This window comes from Nelusetta ayraudi, unplaced genomic scaffold (assembly GCF_046127955.1).
Source record: "Nelusetta ayraudi isolate G7.1 ecotype Tasmania unplaced genomic scaffold, CSIRO-AGI_Nayr_v1 ptg000031l, whole genome shotgun sequence".
NCBI classification, from domain to species: domain Eukaryota; kingdom Metazoa; phylum Chordata; class Actinopteri; order Tetraodontiformes; family Monacanthidae; genus Nelusetta; species Nelusetta ayraudi.
Genome location: NW_027466081.1, coordinates 6,761,152 through 6,781,012, shown reverse-complemented (window position 1 = coordinate 6,781,012; position 19,861 = coordinate 6,761,152). Strand labels below are relative to the sequence as shown.

The following is a 19,861-nucleotide window of genomic DNA, read 5'->3' as shown; positions in this document are numbered from 1 at the left end:
TTAGCGGACCCACTGCCGCGCCGCTCTGCCGCTAATTTGCGTAACGAGATTGGATCAAGGCCGGTTAGCGGCGCGAGCTCCCCGAGACTCGCCGAGACTCGCTCTCGCGTCTCTCCGCCGCTCTGCCGGCCGTGTTCGGCAGCCCGGAAGCCCATAACGGCGGCAGCGGCGGCGTCGGTAGAAACCGGAGAAAGACGAGGAGGGACGCGCGAGCGCGAGCGCGCGTGCGTTTTTTTTTTTTTTTTACCTCCCACACATACGGCGCACGCAAGGACGGGCTCCTCAGAGTTCCGTTTTCCGGTGGTACCGAAGCGCCCCCAAGTGGACGACGAGAGAAAAAACATCCCGGGAGCAGTATAGGAAAAGGTTGCAATGTTCAACTTTTTTCAATTAGGATAAAATAAACACCCGATTAATAAAGTCCACCTTATTAGTGTTATCGGTGCATTTTCATCATTTTGAACAACACTGTACAACTGCGTCCGTAGCCTGTCAGTGAACTCTGAATAATGCGAAAAGTCCTTTCCTGCAGGGAGCATTTGATGCAAGCATTTCATGCCAGTTCTTTTCAATTTACTGCCACACACCGGTGTGAATATTTACGTCTTTGTTGTAGGACTACTGCCTTGTTCAAACCAAAATTAATTCTTCCTGTCACGAACTGGTAATTATTGTGATGACTGTTGGGAGCCAAAACAAAGACTTTTACAGCTAATGATTAAAAATAGATGAGATGTAAACCACAAACCCGTTTAAAACGTAATGAAAGCACCCTGGTAAGTCAGAGAACACTTCAAGATTTCCAGTCAGAGGCATTTTGTATCTCACCCGTTGCTAAAATGAAAAGAAAAACAACCAAACAAAACTGTTACTCTTTATTTTTATTGATAGTAAGACCACTGATGGTGACTTCAATAGCGGACAGCAGGGTGTGAATCGTTCTAAGTGCAGAGGGACCCCATGTGTAAGCAGGATGGTATTACAATTTAGTATTTACACGACAATATCAGTCTAAGGAAGAAAATCAGTTTCATCATTGGAAAATCTACATTCACTAAATAGATTTACAGCTGGAAATGAAAGTAATACTGACAAAAAAAAGGGAAAACACAACAGAAGCCACAAAATCTAGAATCTCTCTCTCTCTCTCTCGCTCCCTTACACACACACACACACATACACAAAGAAAAAAACTATTAAAAAAAAAATCACTTGTTGAAAGTGTAAAACTAATGCCAACGAAACCATAATTAATAAATATACAGCAAAAAATTCAAAAAGATACAATTTGCACAACAAAACATGAGCCACAATTTTTTGTTGCTGTACCAGTGCGATATTTTCCCCTGCAAACTAGAGAACAGAAACAGATCCACAGCACAAAGTGCTGCATCAAAACTGTGACACAACATTTATTCTGAGTAGCATATTAGAGAAACATTACATCATATAAAGTACATTTCCCATTAAGTATCTACAGGTGATGATGATCCACTCGGTAGGATATCGTAAATACTGCAGGGTATTTTTTTTTTTTTTTTTGCAACTCTTCATCAGCTTCTGTCACTTTAACATCAAGTTTGAGTGTTATCACTCCAGAGAAAAGCAATTCACAGGCTAAAGTTTTAGTTTGAATTCGAGCGTAACAGGTGCGAGGAAAAACAGCGTTCGACTGACCTCTAGTGGTTAGAAGCCTGTCAGCAGCCCGGATAGCGGCTCACTAGACCAAACCACAAACCTCAAACAGTGATCTCAGGTACACACAATGCAACACCACCAAATCTTTACTCTGTGGGGGGGATCAGATGAGATAAGTACAGACTCTAAGTGGGATTGATTGGCCTCTTGGACAGCTTTAGGCAGCATTTAAAACATTTTGTTAGATGATATCATTTTTGAATAAACCCCCCCCCTCCAATCAACAACCCTATCCCACCTAGCTACAATCTGAGATTACATCTGATAATGAGGCGCGTCACTGTTGGTGCCTTTGAGGAGAAACTGTCTGATGCCGCGCTCTGGGCCCCCCCCCCCCACGGATTTGTTCGATTCATTCCACCTCGCTGCTGTCTGAGATGAGAGCAAAGTTTGCCAGCGTCGCCTTGAAACATGGCCGTTTCCATGCAGCCGCGGCAACACGGTGTTCGCCAAATGAACTTGGCGGATGATTTAAAGCCGGAGAGCCTCACTCTGCCAAATAAAACTTGCACTTTTTTGAAGCCTCATTATAGAATTTCAATTAAAACTGAGTTTTGTTGTTAACAACATAGTAATCCTCGGTCAAAGGGAACCAGTGTTGCATCACTGCTCTTGTGGTCGATCACAATTAATATAATACAATAAATGTTTTACGAAACTTCTGTATTAAGTCCAGTTAGTGGCTGTAGAGGGGGGACAAAGTGGATTGTTTTTTTTTTTTTAGAGTATTGGAGAAGACCGACAGTTTTCTTAAACTCCCATTTTCTTAAAAATACACTTCCTTGTCAAATAATCCAAGACGATAATGATTCTCAACCTAAATCTTAACAAGGTGTATATCTCATAAGCTGCTAATTAAAAACCAGAAGATCAAAAAATATTGTGCCTCGTCTACAGGTAAAAAATATTCTCTCCCACGTCTCCTGTTTTTCTCACCTTTAAACCATTTTCCCTTGTTTTTCGTACAAACGTAAAACCGCCTCGGTGCGCGCGCTTCGGTTCACAAAATGCCACAACCAGGAAATATACAATGGTGAGCGACAGCAAAGTCAAAAGCAAGAAAAATAAGTACACTCGTCTATTAAACTGTTATTCTTCAAGCTTCAGTAATGTAATTCTGTACAAAGATGCGCAGTGGTCCTGCGAAGCATGCTGCGACTGGCCCGAGAAGCCCGGTCGCACCCGCTCAACCTGTCCGAGGCCATCGAACCTCGACAGGCTCCGGTGTGAATGAAACGGGGGGGTGGGGGAGGGGCGTCTGGGGAGCCGAGCAGCAGGCATGAGGTGTGGAACGTTGGCGGCGTGACGACAGCGAGTCGGGGAATGACGCTTTACAGTAAGATACATGAAGATATTACACTGAGATCACAGGCAGAGAGACAGAGGGAGGGTAAATTCCAGTACAGGCGTGTGAGAGTGTTTGGGGGGAATTTACTCTGGTCGGGTTTGCCAAGGCTCTTTGCATTCTTCTTCTCTTCATCTCCCTGAAGGGACAAAACGAAAGAACAAGAGTGAATTGAACGAATCCTGCGGCTTTGTCACGTGTACTTTGCAAACAAAAGAACAGGCTTAAAATCCTAGGCAGATTATGCGCAGCGTGTGGAGAATTTTATTCCATTTCATTTTTTTCGACATAAGAACGTCTTTTCCGTCACCCTTTGGAATAATCTTGCGTATCCATCTGGTAAAGAGCCTGTGGAGGTGAGTGGGAAAAAAAACATCCCGGCTCGCGTCGATCACGTTAAAGGCAGATCAATCAGATTATTCACAGGCTGTTTAGCCGAGCATCAGCTCCCTGTTGGCGTGAGCGGGAAAACCCAGATGTGCCTCGCCACCAGTTATTACCTAAAAACTCTTCCCGAGAGCAATTTTTGGAGTGAATTGAAAACTATCTTTTCTGCTCGGAGGAGATTTCGCAAAGTGAAATTTGCCATCCAGTCGCGACGAAACTGCGCAACGTGTGCAGAGGTCAGTTTTTCTTCCTCTGTGGGTTTAAAAAGACAGCTTTAATCAGTCACTTCTCGCTTTCCCCACAGCTAAAAAAAAAGGAAAAAAAAAAAAAAAAAAAAAAGGAAGCTGATTCGCTAATGGAGCCAAAGGCCACAGACACGTTCTGCTGGTGGTTGCAGAGATGGATGGTTGCACCACTCAAGTCTCTGCTACCATCTCCAGGTTGCCTGGTTATACGCATTTGGTTTTAAAAAGCAACAACACCCAACCTTTCTTTTTTTTCAAACATTTACTTTGCTTTCCAGCAACCGATGACAGAAACATTCCGCTCTGGAGACGTTAATGCTCCGCCAGACGGCCGGATGCTATTTTTGCCCCTGGAGAAAAACGATGCACGGTCGCCATCAAAGCAGAGGGCGGTGGCGCTGAGCGGCGGTAAAAACACTCAGCGGCCGAGCGTAATTGCGGGCGCGAAAAAGCGCCATCCCCGTCTGCTCGCGAACGCATCCGGCTCGCAAGTGGCTGGTGTGGCGCGAGCAAAGGCCTCTCACCTGCCACGTCACGTCAGCTAGACCATCTCGTACTGATTGGCTGTGATGATCCTGGACAGGCAGCAGGCCAGCAACATGCCAATCACCTGACGAGAGAGGAGAGAGAAGCACGTTTGGTTCCGAGTGTGGAACGGACCTTGAAAAACATTTAGATTACAATAATCTCAGGACAACAAAAACAATTATAATAATAATAATAATTGCAGCTCATTTCCATTAAAGGGAAAAAGGCCTGGGTAATTCCGAAATTAAAAAGCGTTAAAAGAGTGCGGCGACTTTTTTCTATTTCATGCATTGCTGTTTTGTTTTTTGTTTCATTAAACATGGTGACTTGCAGAATAAATGAACGATGGCACGGCTCTCTACAGAGCGCCAGTGGCCCGATGACACAGTGCCAAGCCCATGAATCCACATTTCAACCTCGTCTCTTTGTTGCCCATAAAAAGAAAAATGCGGCAACGGGATTTTGGATTTACAAGTCAGCCGAGCAGATGAATATCTATTTGGTATTTTGATAACCGCTGGGGAAAAAAAGGCCCTGCGAGGCGCCTTGCTTGCACCCTGACCCACCCACAATAAAGGAGTAGATAAGTATAGTAAATGACATTTAACTCATGGAAAATATTACCTGCATCCCTTCGCCTTCAGAAAGACACATTTATTAAACGTCAGACCAAGTGCGTTAGACATGTTAGTACCCTGCAGACGGAAAAACTGTATGGACGATACTGTAATGCTCTTCTTTGTATTCCATTATCAAACGTTCTAGTGGCCTTAACAATTTGTTAATTACTTATATTTTATTTCACATCTCCCTGGTAGACCTTTCTCTTTTTCTCCCTTATTTGCTCTTTTACATATGTATGTGTGTATATGTGTAGGAACTATACTAAAATAGTCTAATTTCATTCCATTTTTAGCACTCCATCTAACATTCCATTTTAGTTGTGACAGACTGGAGATCATGTGTGCAGTTCGGCATCTTGTTAATGGAAATATTTGGACACTAGTTGCCTGTGAGTAGATACTGACACGCGTATTTGTTCTCTAACGATGTTAGGATGATGACAGAGTGCATATTTTCATGTTTAGTAAAGTTTTGATTCCTTTTGCAGAATTGCTAATCATGGTTTGCTAAGTAGCTAGCTTGCTAATTGTAGCTAACTACAGAGATCTGCTTTTAGTTGAAATGATATAGCTTGGCCGTGTTTTTGAGTGTTTGAATGATGCCCACAGTCGATTTAAGTGACAATTGAATTATACGGAAATACAGTAAAGAGTTGATAATGATTATATTTTGTTTGTATGTTTTACTACAGTTTTACAAAAAGGTTTAGAGTGGATTCAACCACGCTGTTCAAGGAATGGAAATGCAAGGAAATCAGTAAGTGTTAGTATATCTTTCCTATTGTGTTTAAAGTTCTCAAAAATAATGTATTTGACTTAATAATGAATTAATATTGACGTAATTTTCTTTGATTGTGAGCAGCAGAAAAGCAGAAAAGTGCTGCATATTATTGCTCTCCCAAAATAAAAAATAAAAATGCCCAAAAAAACCCAAAGAAAACGCGGCGACATCGAGCAAAGTCACTGTCGAACCTTTACCATCGCGGTGGTCTGTGTACGTTTATCGCTCCGTTGGATGAATATTTTCCCCCACCTGTGAGAAAGCGATCCCGAACGTCACTCCAGCGATGATGGCCATGTTGGTCTCTATGAAGGAGGTGACCAGTTCAAAGCAGCCCTGAAACACAGGCGGCAGGTTAGTGTGCAGAGGGTAAACGTTATGTTGGCACGTAAGGGGCAAGATGAAGACTGGTATCCGGGAGAGCATCTGAAGCGGGGGAGGGAGGAGGTGAGGCCGGTGAGAAGCACTCGGTGTGAAAACACAGGCCACCGGGGGGGAAAATGCAGTGCGACATACCTGGTGGTAAACCTTGCTGGGGGCCACGGTGGCGTTGCGGAGGTCTTCGGGGTTGCAGTCGGACAAGTTGAAGCAGCAGGAGGCGGGAATGCCATTGGACGGGTAATAGACGCTGCTGGACCAGCTGGTGTAGTTGTAGACGCCGCAGCAGCGCAGCTGGGGTCACAGAGGGAGGAGACGGGAGAGAGACAGATGATGCGATGGAAATCGAAATCGAACGGAGAAAAACAAAAACTGGTCCGTTTATTTCTTTCACCAGTTTCTGAATCTGTTGTTGTCTTGCGCGATCGCTGCTTCTGACTGGTGAATTAAATCTTCGAGCATGAGCATAAGGAACTCTTCTTCTCCATTGGTAATTATTCACATTATTAATAAGAGTGAATGTCTAATTGAATAGACCAAAGTCATTAATATGTATAACCATATGACTGATTGCAACAAGTTTTAGAATAAGACGCTTATAAATGAATAGTTTAGTCACTGTTGCTTCAATTGTAATGGTCCCACATTATGATGTTTGTGTTCTTTGATGTAAAGCACTTTGTGCTACATTAAAGTGGTTCACAAACAATAAATCATTTGATTTTATTTGATTTTTAAACAATGCCAGATTTACTTCACCAATATTTTCAGGCAAAGTCATCTGTCAGTGACCTCCTAAGAAAAGAAAGTCCATCCTGTACTTATTTTTGCTTGCTTCACCTTTCTTGCTAATGCAAATTTAAAAAGCATTTATGAGGATGCCATAAAATTAATTCAAATGCTACCGCTACAATGCATTTTTTTTTTTTTATCACACACTTGAATTTTTATTTTTAGACTTCTCACGTCTCCTGGGGTTTGTTTTGCAAAGGATGCTTTAAAAAAAAAAAACAACAACCAATGACTCACCCTGCGCTGCATGTTGTCGACAGCGCCGCTCACTTCATCCTGGGCATTGTAGTTCAGGACCGCGTCGGTGTACGACCGGTAGAAGGTCCCCTTTATCTGCAAACGCACAAGCGTCATTGCCACGCAAGCGGCAAAAACCACTGACATTAGGACCTCTCTTTTTGTGCATAACAGGCAGTTAAATTGTGTTTTGAACGCTGACCTCGTGGCGAAAGACGAACCCAGAGATTCCGGCCACCAGCTCAGCGAGGAAGACGAGCGACAGGAACATGGCGTACTACAGCGGGGAAAGAAAGGGGGACGGTGTTGCATCGTTTACACTCACACGCTCACCCGCACACTTGACCGCTGTTAACCCAACAACCCCTTTAGCATTGACGACCCATCCTTCCATTCCATCCTCCCTTCCATCCATTCCATCCACTCATTAATCCATCACCCACCCATCCACCCACACATCCATACTCCTATCCATCCATCCATCTTCCCACCCATCCATTCATCCATCATCTATTCCATCAACTCATCCATCTATCCATCCATCCATCCACCCACACATCCTCCCATCATCCATCCATCCATCTATCCATCCATCTATTCCATCAACTCATTCGTCCATCCCCCTACCCACCCACCCATCCATTGATCCATTCAATCCACTCATCCAGCCATCCTCCCATTTTCCATCCATTTATCCACACGCCTACACATCATCCATCCATCCTCCGAGAGCCTCTCACCAGCTTCAGCATCCATGGGCTTCCTCTGCAGGTGGCGAAACATCCGAACAGGCCAAAAACAATGATGACGGTCCCAGTGCCAATGAGGACATATGGGGCGTTGGTGGAGTTGTCGGCTATCAGAGAGATGTACGGGCCCAGCATCAACTTCCCCCATACTCCTACTGCCAGCAGGATGGCTCCTGTTATCTGGAGGGTAGACGGGACAGAATGAGTGTAACAGAAGACGCGCAGGGAACAGAGTGAGAGCAGAGGACTCGACTTCATCATTTGCACATCGGAGATAATGGAATTGACATGGTTTGATGGTTGTTTTTAACGTGTCCATCTGATACATGAAAGGCTATGAAAGTGGCCCTGGAACTTGGAATGTGACTGGGGGAACTATCTGTCTATCAGGTTCAAGCAGATCAGCAGATTTTTCAATGTCAGCTGAACCACATGGTCGTAGACGAGGATCAACAACTTCTGTTTTGTGATGTATTTTGTACTAAGGAAAGAACCAATCAGGGTGAATAGCTAGTGACACACTGACATACCACACTGTGGCTAGCTAGGTAAACTATAGTAGTCGTAGCCCCACTGAACTCTGTTAAGCATTGGATTTTTATTGACAGCTTGATGCCATACTGTGATTAGTTGAAATTTGCTATTATGGAGCGATGACTTCCCGTGATGCGGATTTCAGTTGTTGATATGAAAGAACACTAAAAAACTTTCTTTACGTTGTTTAATTGCCAAGTGCATAATCAAGGACATACTCATAATAGGTTATATTAAAATAAAAATAATTCATATTAGATGTGAATCACCTCCCAGTGGTTTAAATTCTTGCCAAAGGAGTCGGGAGTTTAGTGTTATCTTCAACCATCTTCTTCATTCTTTGTATGGTCGTTAATTTAAATTTCTAAAGAAGCAGTCACCGCTGATACGCCTCCTAGTTTCCTGAGCAAGGCTCACAGTCACTTCGTGTAATTTCTTTTTCAACTTTTTTTTTTAGGAGGCTTTCAAGGCTTTTGCAACAACCAAAAGGTCGTCACAAGGAGTCCCAAGGTTGTCTGAAAAATGCTTTCTTTTGGAGGCTGGCACAACGGATTAGCAGGATTTAAAAAATAAACTCTTAGCAAACCAGCTGCTGCGCAAGGTTACGATGTTGGGGGGAGGCGGGGGTGGGGAGGACGAGGAGGAGGAGGACGAAGGTGGAAGAACAGAGGAGAGCAATTAGAGTAATGACGAGACGGCAGACATGAGTGGCGAATTCATCCCGAGTGCTGGATAGCGATCGGCCGCTTTATGAATATGCCTGCGTGCGCACACACATAGACATGCACACAAAAAAGGAGAAAAAAAGGGAGGGAGAAAGAGAGGGGATGCGTCAAAGGAACTCTTTGATCCGAGGCGAGACGCTTCCTCCTGTTGCGCCTCTCTTAGCATTTCAAATGAAGGATGCGGATGAAAGGACGCCTTGTACGAGGCAGCTGAGGCAGCGTGTGTCTCAGCTGGGTATGTCTTGCGTTTGGAACGGCTGCTGATGATCTGACTGTGGCCAGGCGAGGCGAGGCGAGGCGAGGGGGGACCGACTCATTGTGCCCCTCCGCTTCCTCCCTTCCTTCCAGGAGCAGGCCGCCTGCTGTTTGGCTGTATCGCAGAGGCGACGTGTCTGTGCGAAACGTCTGGCCCCCGAAGCGTTTAAAATGGTGCGAAGACTGAAAAAAAAAAGTGCTGATAAAATGAAAAAAAAAGTAAAGAAAGGTTCCTAAGGGTCCATTTTTTTTTTTTAAATCACAGCTTCTCCTGCTCTCAGGGTTGAAATACAACTCACAACATTCTGACTGTGTCAGCCACTCGTTAGATGTTACATAAAAATAAAAACAAAAGAGCCATTTAAAGACCATGCTAACATTTACACGTTGCTCTGCTGGTCTGTGCTTAATGACAGGCCAAAGGTTACGTTGTATTAGCTTTGGCACAGACAATGTGCAAATTCTACTTCTAGAAATTGCAGTTTAAAAAAAAAAACAGATTCAGAAGATCCAGGTATTCATGAACAGCTGTCTGAGATGCATCAAAATCAGGTGGCCAGACAAAATTAGCCATTAAGAGCTGTGGCAGGGAGGGAGTCAGGAGCCAGTAGGGGGCCAGATCCGGAGAAGGAAATGGGGATGGATTGGCCACACCTTGCGTAAACCAGCAGCTACCATCACACACCAAGCTCTGACTTGGAACCCCCAGGGGAAGAGGGAGAGAGGAAGGCCCCAAACAGCTGGAGGCGGGACACTGAGGCAGAGCTGAAGGGACAGGGTTCCAGCTGGGGAAAAGTGGAAAAGATAGCCCAAAGCCCTGCTGGATGGAAAAGAGCTGTTGACGGTTTATGCTGCATATGGAGTTAAGGGCCTAAGGAAGTAAGTAAGCACGGATGAGATTGTAAATATGAGAAGTTTCTCTGTCTGCCCACTGTATTTTAAATCTGCACCTAGACATTTATTACAGCAAGAGACCAGAGCCCCACAGAACAATCCATCAGTCACACGCGCGTATATATGTGCCAGTTATATAAGAGAAACCATCAAAAGTGGATTCTACTGAAGGTTTGTGGGCAGCGAGATGATAAACAGTCAGCCCGTGCTGATGGAGCCGAACCAGAGAGAAGCTCACGCTTATTTTTAAACTGTCTTAGAAATGGTGAGGAAAATATTTCTCTGCGTCGCATCACAGCGTTCCATCGGAAGCTCAACTTAAATGCAAATGAAAAGTTCACCTTGCATTACGCCGACTCTCGCTGGTCTGATTGTTGTTTCTGCCATTTTGAACCTGTGAATATTCAATGTTAAACCCTCTCATCTGAACAGATCAAACATGGGTGAAGTTAAGCCCCACTTTGCTACAAGCCACGTTTTCTTTTTGGTTTTCCTGTTTTGGCAAGTCTCCATACATAATGCATAGCATGCCATCATAAAGGTCAAGGTGGCAGCACAGTTTGAGAGCAACTCGCACCTCGGCGAGGAATATCAAAATGAATCAGCTTCCGCGTCTTTGGGAAATTCTCGCTTGACTCGAATATTTATTATTTCCACAAAAGCAAGAGCAAGAAATAATAGGAACTTTCACAGGGCCATATCATCTCAAATGCCGGGGGCGGCAATGTGGTTGTGTGGTTTCCACCATCTCGCAGGAAGGTTATTTCCGAATCGAGGCCTTTCACCGTAGAGCATTGTGCGCGTTCTCCCTGTGTCTGCGTGGGTTCTCTCTGGGTTCTCTGGCTTCCTCAAAGACATGCACATTGGGCTGATTGTCAATCTAAATTCTGAAGGCGTGAGTGTGAATGATAATTTCTCTCTAAGCAACCCTGTGACACACTGGTAACATTTGCCCTGAGACAGCTGGGACACACTCCAGTATAACCCCAACCACAACTGGATGGATAGAACTTCAAATGCTACAACTGAATACCGGGTGTGTTCAACCAAGCTGGCCATAGTGTAAGACAAAGAGGAGCAATGGATTCTAATATGCCAATTATTACTGTACAAAACAGCCAAAGTTCCAAAACTCAAGTGATTGTCTTAAGTTGGGTCCCGGGTAAGCCAAGAGTTTTGGTTCCTGTTTTGGATTTCCTCCGTAACTTCCACAGCAATAGACTTTGTGACTATTTGTGCGTTGGTTTAAGCTAAACCTTACAGATTGTAGGACCATCAAAGCAAATAAATCTAATAAAAATTGCATGCCTTCGCCCTAAGCTGGGATAGGGTCCAGCAGGCCCCCGCAAACCTGAGTTCAGGAAAAAGCGGGTATTGAAAATGGACAGATGGATGGAAGGATGATTTATGTCCATTTAAAGTGCTTGACATTGGAAGTTTGGAAGCCAATTGACAAACAGAAGCTCCATTGTGATGGATCCACGCGTCCGCCGCTCATTTCTTCGCAGATGACGCACTGCTCTCCTGTCGTGATTTTCAGGGAGCGCGGGGCCTTGCCGCTGTCGTTTAGACTAAGAGAGCAAGTGCTCCAGCTGACAGCGTTCTCACTCTTTATATCAACGGCAAAGAAACAGCCTTGAGGACCTGCGGCACTACTAAGGAAAAAAACATTCTAAAAAATTGCGCTGTCGGTGGCAAAGTGTTGGTTTTAAGGCCGACGGAGAAATCAAAGAGACGTCCAGACTTCAGGTCTGTTGCTGAATCCCAAACAGCTCCAGGAGCTCCGCCTCTCACCAACTCCCCCACCGGCCCTCACTAAGCCCCCCTACACGTTTTGTTTGAAATTCAATGCCGGGCCTCCAACGCTGGTTACAGCACAGAGTTTAAAAGGGGTCGGCCCGATTAGCATCTAACTCCCCTCTACACTTCCTGCATTAAAAAAAAAAGAAAAAAGGAGGTATGATGACAACTTGCGCTGGTGAGGACATCGTACAGCCTCCGCCACCTGCTCGCCACTTGAACGTCCCTCGTTCACACCCGCCGGACGTAATCGGGCGCGACAAGTTGGTGACAACGACAGGAGGCCTCCTCTCCCTCCTTCACCCGAGGAGGAGGAGGACGACCGCCGAGCCGCAGGACTCGGGTGCACTTCAGTTATCTGCAACCTGACGCCGCGGATGTAACCGAGCGCTAGGAGACAGCCGGGTCCCGACTAAATATAAAAAGTTCATGTCCCTGGGATCAGGGACGCGTCTGGGAGAGACGCTGCAGCGCCCGGTGCGAACACGGCTAGAGGGCCGCGGCCACTTGGACGTCCGCAGCCGCTGAGCAGAGGTGGCTAAAGTATTCACGTTCTGTGCTTAAGTAAAAGTATGGTTACTTGTGTAAAAAAACATACTCTGGTAAAAGTGAAAGTACTGAATCAACTCCTTTACTCAAGTAAAAGTCAGAAAGTACATGTTCTGAAATGTACTTAAGTAAAACGTATCAAATGCATGTTTTTCCAATGTGTGTAGTACAAAGTACAGACATGTGTGTGCACATGTAGGGAGCAAAAGTAAAAAGTTGTCAGAAAAAGAAATACTCAAGGACATGTACCAAAAAAAAAATCTAATGAAGTACAGTAACAAAGCATTTGTACTCTGTTACAGTATTTCCCACCTATGCCTCTTAAGCTTGTGCTTATTCATTAAAGGGGACATTCATCCAGCATTTAAAGGAAATTAGGAGCAAGCACACACAGACAGATCCCCTCTCAGAATGATCTAACATCCATTCATCTTCTCGACCTGCTTTCTCCTGCACTCAGGGTCGCGGGGGTTAGCTGGAGCCTGTCACTGACGCTGTCATAGGGCAAAGGGTTGAGTTTCACCCTGGACAAGTCTATTATCTCACATTCCAGAGGAAAACTGAGGGAGACAGATCAATAAAAAAAAGGCTCCAAGCGGGGCATATTGACAGATCTTGTGATTATTGACTAACTCTATGCAAATTGTTAAGTTTAGCAACGACAGTTTGACCTCGCCTAGCAAAAAGCAGTTTGGCAACAACATATTTACATTCTAGAAAATCAAATCTTGCCATCGCTGTCACAACACGTTTGTCTGTCCCGTTTCTGACTGAGATCAGAGACGTCACCGTTTGGTTGCGAATATCTTTGCGAGCAGACAGTTGCAGTAAAATGATGGTTCCTGATTTGTACAACACAGCAGGCAAATTGTGAGTGTTTATCCAGAGATAAACAGATAAGCAGGAGCTCACGCAGTGTTCTACCTCTTTCATTAACTTTGAGGACAGGGTATCGTTACTGCAGACCACATCAGATCAATATCTAGAGCACTTATTTTGTTATACTCTGCGGATTTGCTGCATCTGAATATATCGTGATGGGTAGGTTGGTGGGCAGAAGACGCGTCGCGGGGCCACGTACACAACTGAAATGATAACCGAGCAGCTGAGCCGCAGAATGAAAGCGTGGAGATCAGACACCACCGCGTTCGCCTCTGGAAGGGGCCTGTGTTTTTCTACAGCATCCCTCCCTCCGGAGGGAGCAGATGTGTCTTATCAAGAGACATCAGCAGAGGGGCTCCCAGGAAGACAGTGGTGGGGGGGGAGAGAATGGGTGAGGCCCCTTTAAGAACCAATAGGAGGCTCTAAACAAAACGGCCTTTTTTAAAGGTTCAGTCTGCTCCATCAGGACAGTAGGCCCGATGAGATCAGTGTAAGATTGGGGGAGTGGGGTGGGGGGCTTGGACAAACAGCCCGCCGACAAACAGCTCGTGATGCTGCATTTGGTTCGCTAAACTCCCATCCCAAAATGACGCCCTCCCAAAAACAGATAAAAACAAAAACATGGCTACGCATATTAAACCAGCCAGATCGCAGCAGGTGATTGCCCCCCCCCCCCTCTCTCTCTCCGCCCCGCGACGTCCAACACATCCAGCCGAGCCCCGTCGACCGTTTTCGGCGTGAATCGGCTTCAAAACAACGACGCTCGATCGATGATGCCGCTGCTGCCGCTGCTGGCACCGTCCGTTCTCACTTTCATCGCCGCGGGAAGGAAGAAGAAGAAGAAGAAGAAGAAGGGAAAAAAAAAAAAAAAACACGCACACGCGCGCACGCACGCGGATTAAGATGGGCTGCGAACACAAACACACGCGCGCGAGATGAGGGGGGGGGGGGAAATGCGCAAGTGATGGCCGCGTAATATCATGGCGAGGTTGCCTACCCAGAAGACGAAGGAGTAGACGATGAGGAGGGTTTTGAGGCAGGTGATGACCGGTTTGGTCTCCATCCTTGAGATCCGGATGCGTTAGGAACACGGCGGTAAACAGGGGCGACACCGAGCGAGCCAGCGAGCGAGCGAGCCAGCGAACGAGCGAGAGACCGAGCTGGGAGAGGAGGCGTCTCTCCGCGGGGCGGGCTACACTGACGACGCTGCAGCCACGCAACTGATGCGGCCACGCAGCGTCACCGCACCACCACCACCACAACCACCACCACCAGCAGCAGCAGCAGCAGAAGAGGAAGCGGTTTGCATCGTGCACTGTGATGTTGTAGCTAATCGCCAATCCCAGTTTCTGCTTTGATTAGAGTGGGTGGACATGTTGCAACAGCTCTGTTTCTTACACATTCAGGCCACGTTACAGTCAAAAAGGGGTCTATTTTTTTCCTCTTTGTGCAAGACATTGAGTGCAGGGGGTTGTTAAGATTTACCTATTTAAGTTCTCTACAACTGAGTATTCAGTACATCTAACTGGTACACGGAGGAGGATGTTTGTCCTACGAATGCAGGATACCAGGACTTAAACAAAGAATATTGAAGGACTTTTATCTGTATTACCTTTAATTCTGCTGTACTGTGCAATTTGCCTGTCCATTCCGAAAAAAGATAGAATAGAAAAAAAAGGATTAACCTCAAGGCATTTAATGAAACAAAGAGGTGCCACACTGAGCATGTTAAAATGACACTTGCAGTTGGTTTTTAATAGGCACCAATAAACAGTTAATGGTTAACTTGGTGTGCATATGCCATATGCTGTATTAGTGATCAATTAACAACTCTTGGATTACTAAATAGCTGAATACAACTCTCCAGTACTGCAGTCGATCTGCAAAAGGGCAGCACGAATGAAAAACAGAACGGAAAATCGCTTTTGGCATAAAATTAACTATGGAAATAGACTGAGTTAAGCCAATAAAAAGTATTTAAAAATGTGACATCCATGAAATCAGTCTAAAAAAGTGAGTTTTTTTATAGGTCTGTCAAGATTTTTTGACAGGATGATGACCTGCAATGACCTGCTAGAAAAGTTTGTAAGGATGTCATTCAGCCCACATTTTATTTCTTTTAACTTCATCCTTATGCAATTTACATTAACTTGTGATAAGAAGTGTCAAATGTCTGCTCCTCAACCCGGAGAACAATGAAGCTCAACAACGTCAGACTAGTATGTCCGAAATATATCCCGTCCATTACACCGATCCGAACTCAGCCATCCAGGCCTCGTACTTCTCCAGGTCGGCAGCGGAGACGGACTTGGAGATCTTCTTGAGCGTGAGGGTGAAGTCCTCCATGGTGACGGGCATCTGCAGCTCGTCTTTGGAGAGAGCGCGGATCTCCTCGGGGCTCAGGCCTTGGATCCGACGACGCATGGCCATCATGGACGCGTCCCTGATTGGCATGAAGACAGAGGGATTGACGACGCTGACGGTCTTGGTGCTTTCAGGTCAAACGGATTCAAACCAGAGGTCATTTGTGGTACTGATCACCTAATAGGCCAGGCCGAACTATGCGTGAGCTACCGATGATTTCCAAGGCCATTGGAGAAAAGGTGGAATTTAAGATGAAAATCCAGACAGGGATAAAGAAAAAGTAGGCTCTGTCTAGGTTCACAATAGCAGTCTCAAGGATGAAACTCAGCTCCACCACAGGGGCCTACGCACTTCTATTTGGGTTTCCGCCTGCCTCCGTCCTTGACTGATAGGCCGCAGCACTGGATGAGCTTTGACACCCGTGGTTTTTATTTTGTACTCGGCCTCGGTCAATGTCATCTCGGCTGGTGCTGTGCAGCCGTGGAGGAGTTGGAATAGCTTGTACGTGCCTGTCTTTTGCATGTTGTTCACGCACCTGCAGACGTTGGTGATGTCGGCGCCTGAGTAGCCCTCGATCTTCTCGGCGATGAGGTCCAGGTCCACGTCAGCGGCCACCTCCACCTCCCTCAGGTTGATCTTCAGGAGCTCAACACGACCCACAGCTACAAACACAATCCAAATGTGACAACAACCAAAACAATTAGATTCCCATTTTCTACATTTATCAAGGTTCTCAAACAATCTATGTCTCTGTCAGTAATGGAAATCAGCCCTTTGTGATGTCACAAAGTGCACTTATGCCTGGACAACTTTCATGTTTTTCAATGACTAATCATACAAGGGCTGCTACACTAGAACTGATGAGGTCACCAGAGGGAAGAGGAATGTAGATCCGCTTCTCCAGCCGCCGTCTCAGAGCCTCGTCGATGTCCCAGGGGAAGTTGGTGGCGGCCAGGACCATCACCATCTTTGATGGGTCGTCATTGTCCAGGGCTCCGCCCACACCTGGTCACAACGCACACAGGCACCCAAAACCCAACCTATGATGTTTCCTACCAGGCCTCCAGAACCATTAAGGACCATCTGCTCCCCTCCACTCACCATCCATCTGAATCAGAAGCTCAGATTTCACTCTGCGGCTGGCCTCGTGCTCGTCCGACGTTCCTCTCCTGCCGCAGATGGAGTCGATCTCGTCGATGAAGATGGTGGTCGGCGCATAAAACCGGGCCTGAGGGAGCATTTTTCATGGGACATTTTAGAACCTCAAGTTTGACCTTTTGAGGTTTCTGTTTTTCTTTCTGCAACACCGGCGCACCGAGACGGACCATTTCGAAGAGCAGGCGGACAAGCTTTTCTGACTCTCCTCTGTATTTAGAGGTGAGAGTGGACGAGGACACGTTGAAGAAGGTGGTCCCGCATTCTGTGGCCACGGCCTTGGCCAGCATGGTCTTCCCCGTTCCAGGGGGGCCGACCATTAACACACCCTGAGGAGAACAATGTTCTGAATAGTAACAACAATTGAAACACAAATAGTGGAATGTTGTTATCACTGAGCATGTGAATGTGTATTTATTTCTTATAAAAATACAAGTTTGCTGACAGAGAAAACTACAGCCGCACTTTCCCCCTTATTCCTGTCCCTGATATGTGACTAACTGCTCCTGTGTTGTCGCATGCTGTTGGTAGAGGGTTTGCATAAAACCCGGCTCCCCAGAAAAACCTGAGGTGCAGCCTCTTACATAATAATGCAGATGTGGTCCCCACTACTGCATGATCTGCGAAGACAATGCGTTTATCATTCTCACCAATGCACAATAAAGAAACAGGTATTGAATGAAACAGGCCAGATAGGTGGCAAGTTTAGGAGGGGAAATTATCTCCCCTTACAAAAAGAATTAGACACCAACAACGGCTCCAGCCAATATGTATATAAATGCTTGAATGAACTGAATTGTCAAATGAATTGTCACATTTAGTTTAGATTTTCTTTTTTTGCATCAGAGCTCCTGATCACGTACATGACTTCATGTTTACTGCCTCCTTTATTTTTTTTCTGCATTGTTTGTCTCTGTTTACCTTCCAGGGGCGGCGGATGCCCTTAAAGAAATCTGGCATCCACATGGGCAGCACCACCGCTTCTCTCAGCAGCTTCTTGGCATCCTCCAGATCAGCAATGTCCGCCCTGCAGTTCATCCACAGAAGTTAGTCAGAGGAAACAAAACTACCTCCCCACCAGCTACCCCACAAACTCAGTATGTACAAGCCCCCGTACCAGTGTACATTGGGATTACGTGACACAATGTCTCTCTCCAGCGACTCCACCAGATTGATGTTGTATCCTGCACCACTGAACTTCTTCTGCTCTGCGTCGCCCGCGCCGTCTCCAGCACCTCTTTTACCCTGACGGAAGACAAGACAGGATAAATGGCTGGATTTGCACAAACCTGTCATCTAAACCACCAATAAAGAGTCCAACCTTGTCCTTGTTGGGGCCTCTGGTGTCCCTGAATCGCTCCCGTTTGGGGTTGCCCTGGTCGTGAACTCCAGGTCCTGCGCCTCGATGCTGCCGACTGCTGTTGTCTCTCCTCTGCTGCTTCAGTGCACTGCCAGGCCTCTTATCCACAGGATTCCTGCTGAGGTGAACACGAAGCAAAAATGAATTCAAACAAGAGCAAAAAATAAAACAGGACACACATCCAGGCAAGAGGCGATATTATTTTTTAATCAAAACTCCAGTAACTAAGAGGCATCAGCTTTGGAGTGTGATGCTGGAATGTGAATTCTGCAACTCTAACAGGGTTGCAAAAGTTCATTTTTGTAAATTCTCATCAACTTCCACATACCCGTGTTAAATCCTGTTAAGTAATGGAAGCGTTCTAAACCAAAATCCATGGTAGCAATTTTCCAGCTTATCTTCCCATAGATGGTTTCTTGGGAAAAATTACAGAAATCTACTGCCCCCTTGCAACCCCATTATCCCCTAATAGCCAGAATCCCATTCCCACGGTAAAGATAGAAGTGATCATGTAAAATACATCTGCTCTTCCTTCAGAGGGATTCCTAAGCAGTGATAATAACCAGGTGTTCCACCAAGCAAGAGCTTTCCTTAACTCTCTCTGTCACACACGCACACCTGTGCTCCACAGGGATGGGAGGTGGCCACACTGCTGGATCCTCTTGCTTCTCCTCCATCTGAGGTGCCAGGATGTTGCTTGGTTTCCCCGACTTGAAGTTCTCCAGCGTCGCCATGATGGTCTTCACCTGCTTGTATTCCTCAGTCAACGCCAGCCTCATCTGCTCACGGTACGGAGGAAAAGCACATACTAAAAAACAGACACGTCGCAATGCAGCGCCAGAGCGCGTCAGTTTCTTCAAAACTGAATTCTGGCTTAAAGTGTCGGCGTTGAGGCACAGGCCGGTTGGAGTAACTGCTCTGGGAATACGCTGGCCCGAGGGTTTCAGAGGACGCACCTGCTGCCATTTGACTTTGATTGCAGGGTCTCGAAGAGTATGGCAGTGCTTGTGGATCTGTTGGAGGACGCCTTCATAGTACACCGCAGATGAGTCATAGTTCCCCAGCAAGGCAAACTCTCTGCCCTTTGCGGCGTTGTCACAGATTTCCGACAGATCCATGCTGCTATGCGGCGCTATAAACTGCAGTGGAGCTCATGTGTTTTCTTTACGTTTGTAGAGTTGGCTATGAAAGGAAGTTGAACAGTTGGAACGGACTGATTCTAATTTGCGTAGCAGTAGTCGTAGTGCTGGTTTTCACCAACGGTGGTCACCAAAGTGTTTTAAGAAAATCCTGTACTTTGAACGGCTTTTATCTCTGACTAAAGGCATTTTCTGAGGACTAAAACAGTGTATTTATTAGATGAGTTACATTTCCCATTAAAATCATGCTTAGAATTGTATTTTAGCGATCTACAACCAATTTTTGGATTACAATATTCTGAACTGAAATAACAGATGGAATGTTTAAAAAAAAAAAAAAAAAAATATCCCCAAAATTTTGTGTCACACATCTATTTGAGAAAGGGCCCAGACAAAAACAACCAATAAAAACTGAGGTGATTGGATGAACTTACCGTCACT

At 45.8% G+C, this 19,861-nt stretch overlaps 2 protein-coding genes across 3 annotated transcripts; both read right to left on the bottom strand.

Moving 5' to 3' along the window:
• Window positions 1-866: 866 nt before the first annotated feature.
• Window positions 867-14,601, bottom strand: LOC142891537 (tetraspanin-7-like). The gene is made up of 8 exons (XM_076031173.1): window positions 14,400-14,601; window positions 7,755-7,943; window positions 7,217-7,291; window positions 7,015-7,110; window positions 6,124-6,279; window positions 5,860-5,943; window positions 4,200-4,285; window positions 867-3,182 (listed from the first exon to the last, which is right to left on the bottom strand). The coding sequence occupies exons 1-7, from the start codon at window positions 14,463-14,465 to the stop codon at window positions 4,217-4,219; spliced, it is 735 nt and encodes a 244-aa protein (XP_075887288.1). The 5' UTR covers window positions 14,466-14,601; the 3' UTR covers window positions 867-3,182; window positions 4,200-4,216.
• Window positions 14,602-15,494: 893 nt separating this feature from the next.
• Window positions 15,495-19,529, bottom strand: LOC142891536 (katanin p60 ATPase-containing subunit A-like 1). Of its 2 annotated transcripts, none has more exons than XM_076031172.1 (10): window positions 19,238-19,529; window positions 18,900-19,060; window positions 18,243-18,396; window positions 18,039-18,166; window positions 17,843-17,948; window positions 17,092-17,250; window positions 16,868-16,994; window positions 16,637-16,771; window positions 16,302-16,428; window positions 15,495-15,845 (listed from the first exon to the last, which is right to left on the bottom strand). In XM_076031172.1, the coding sequence occupies exons 1-10, from the start codon at window positions 19,397-19,399 to the stop codon at window positions 15,647-15,649; spliced, it is 1,458 nt and encodes a 485-aa protein (XP_075887287.1). In that variant the 5' UTR covers window positions 19,400-19,529; the 3' UTR covers window positions 15,495-15,646. The 2 variants fall into 2 exon arrangements, with proteins under 2 accessions (XP_075887287.1, XP_075887286.1); XM_076031171.1 differs by having other exon boundaries at window positions 18,243-18,399; window positions 19,238-19,528.
• Between the last annotated feature and the right edge of the window lie 332 nt (window positions 19,530-19,861).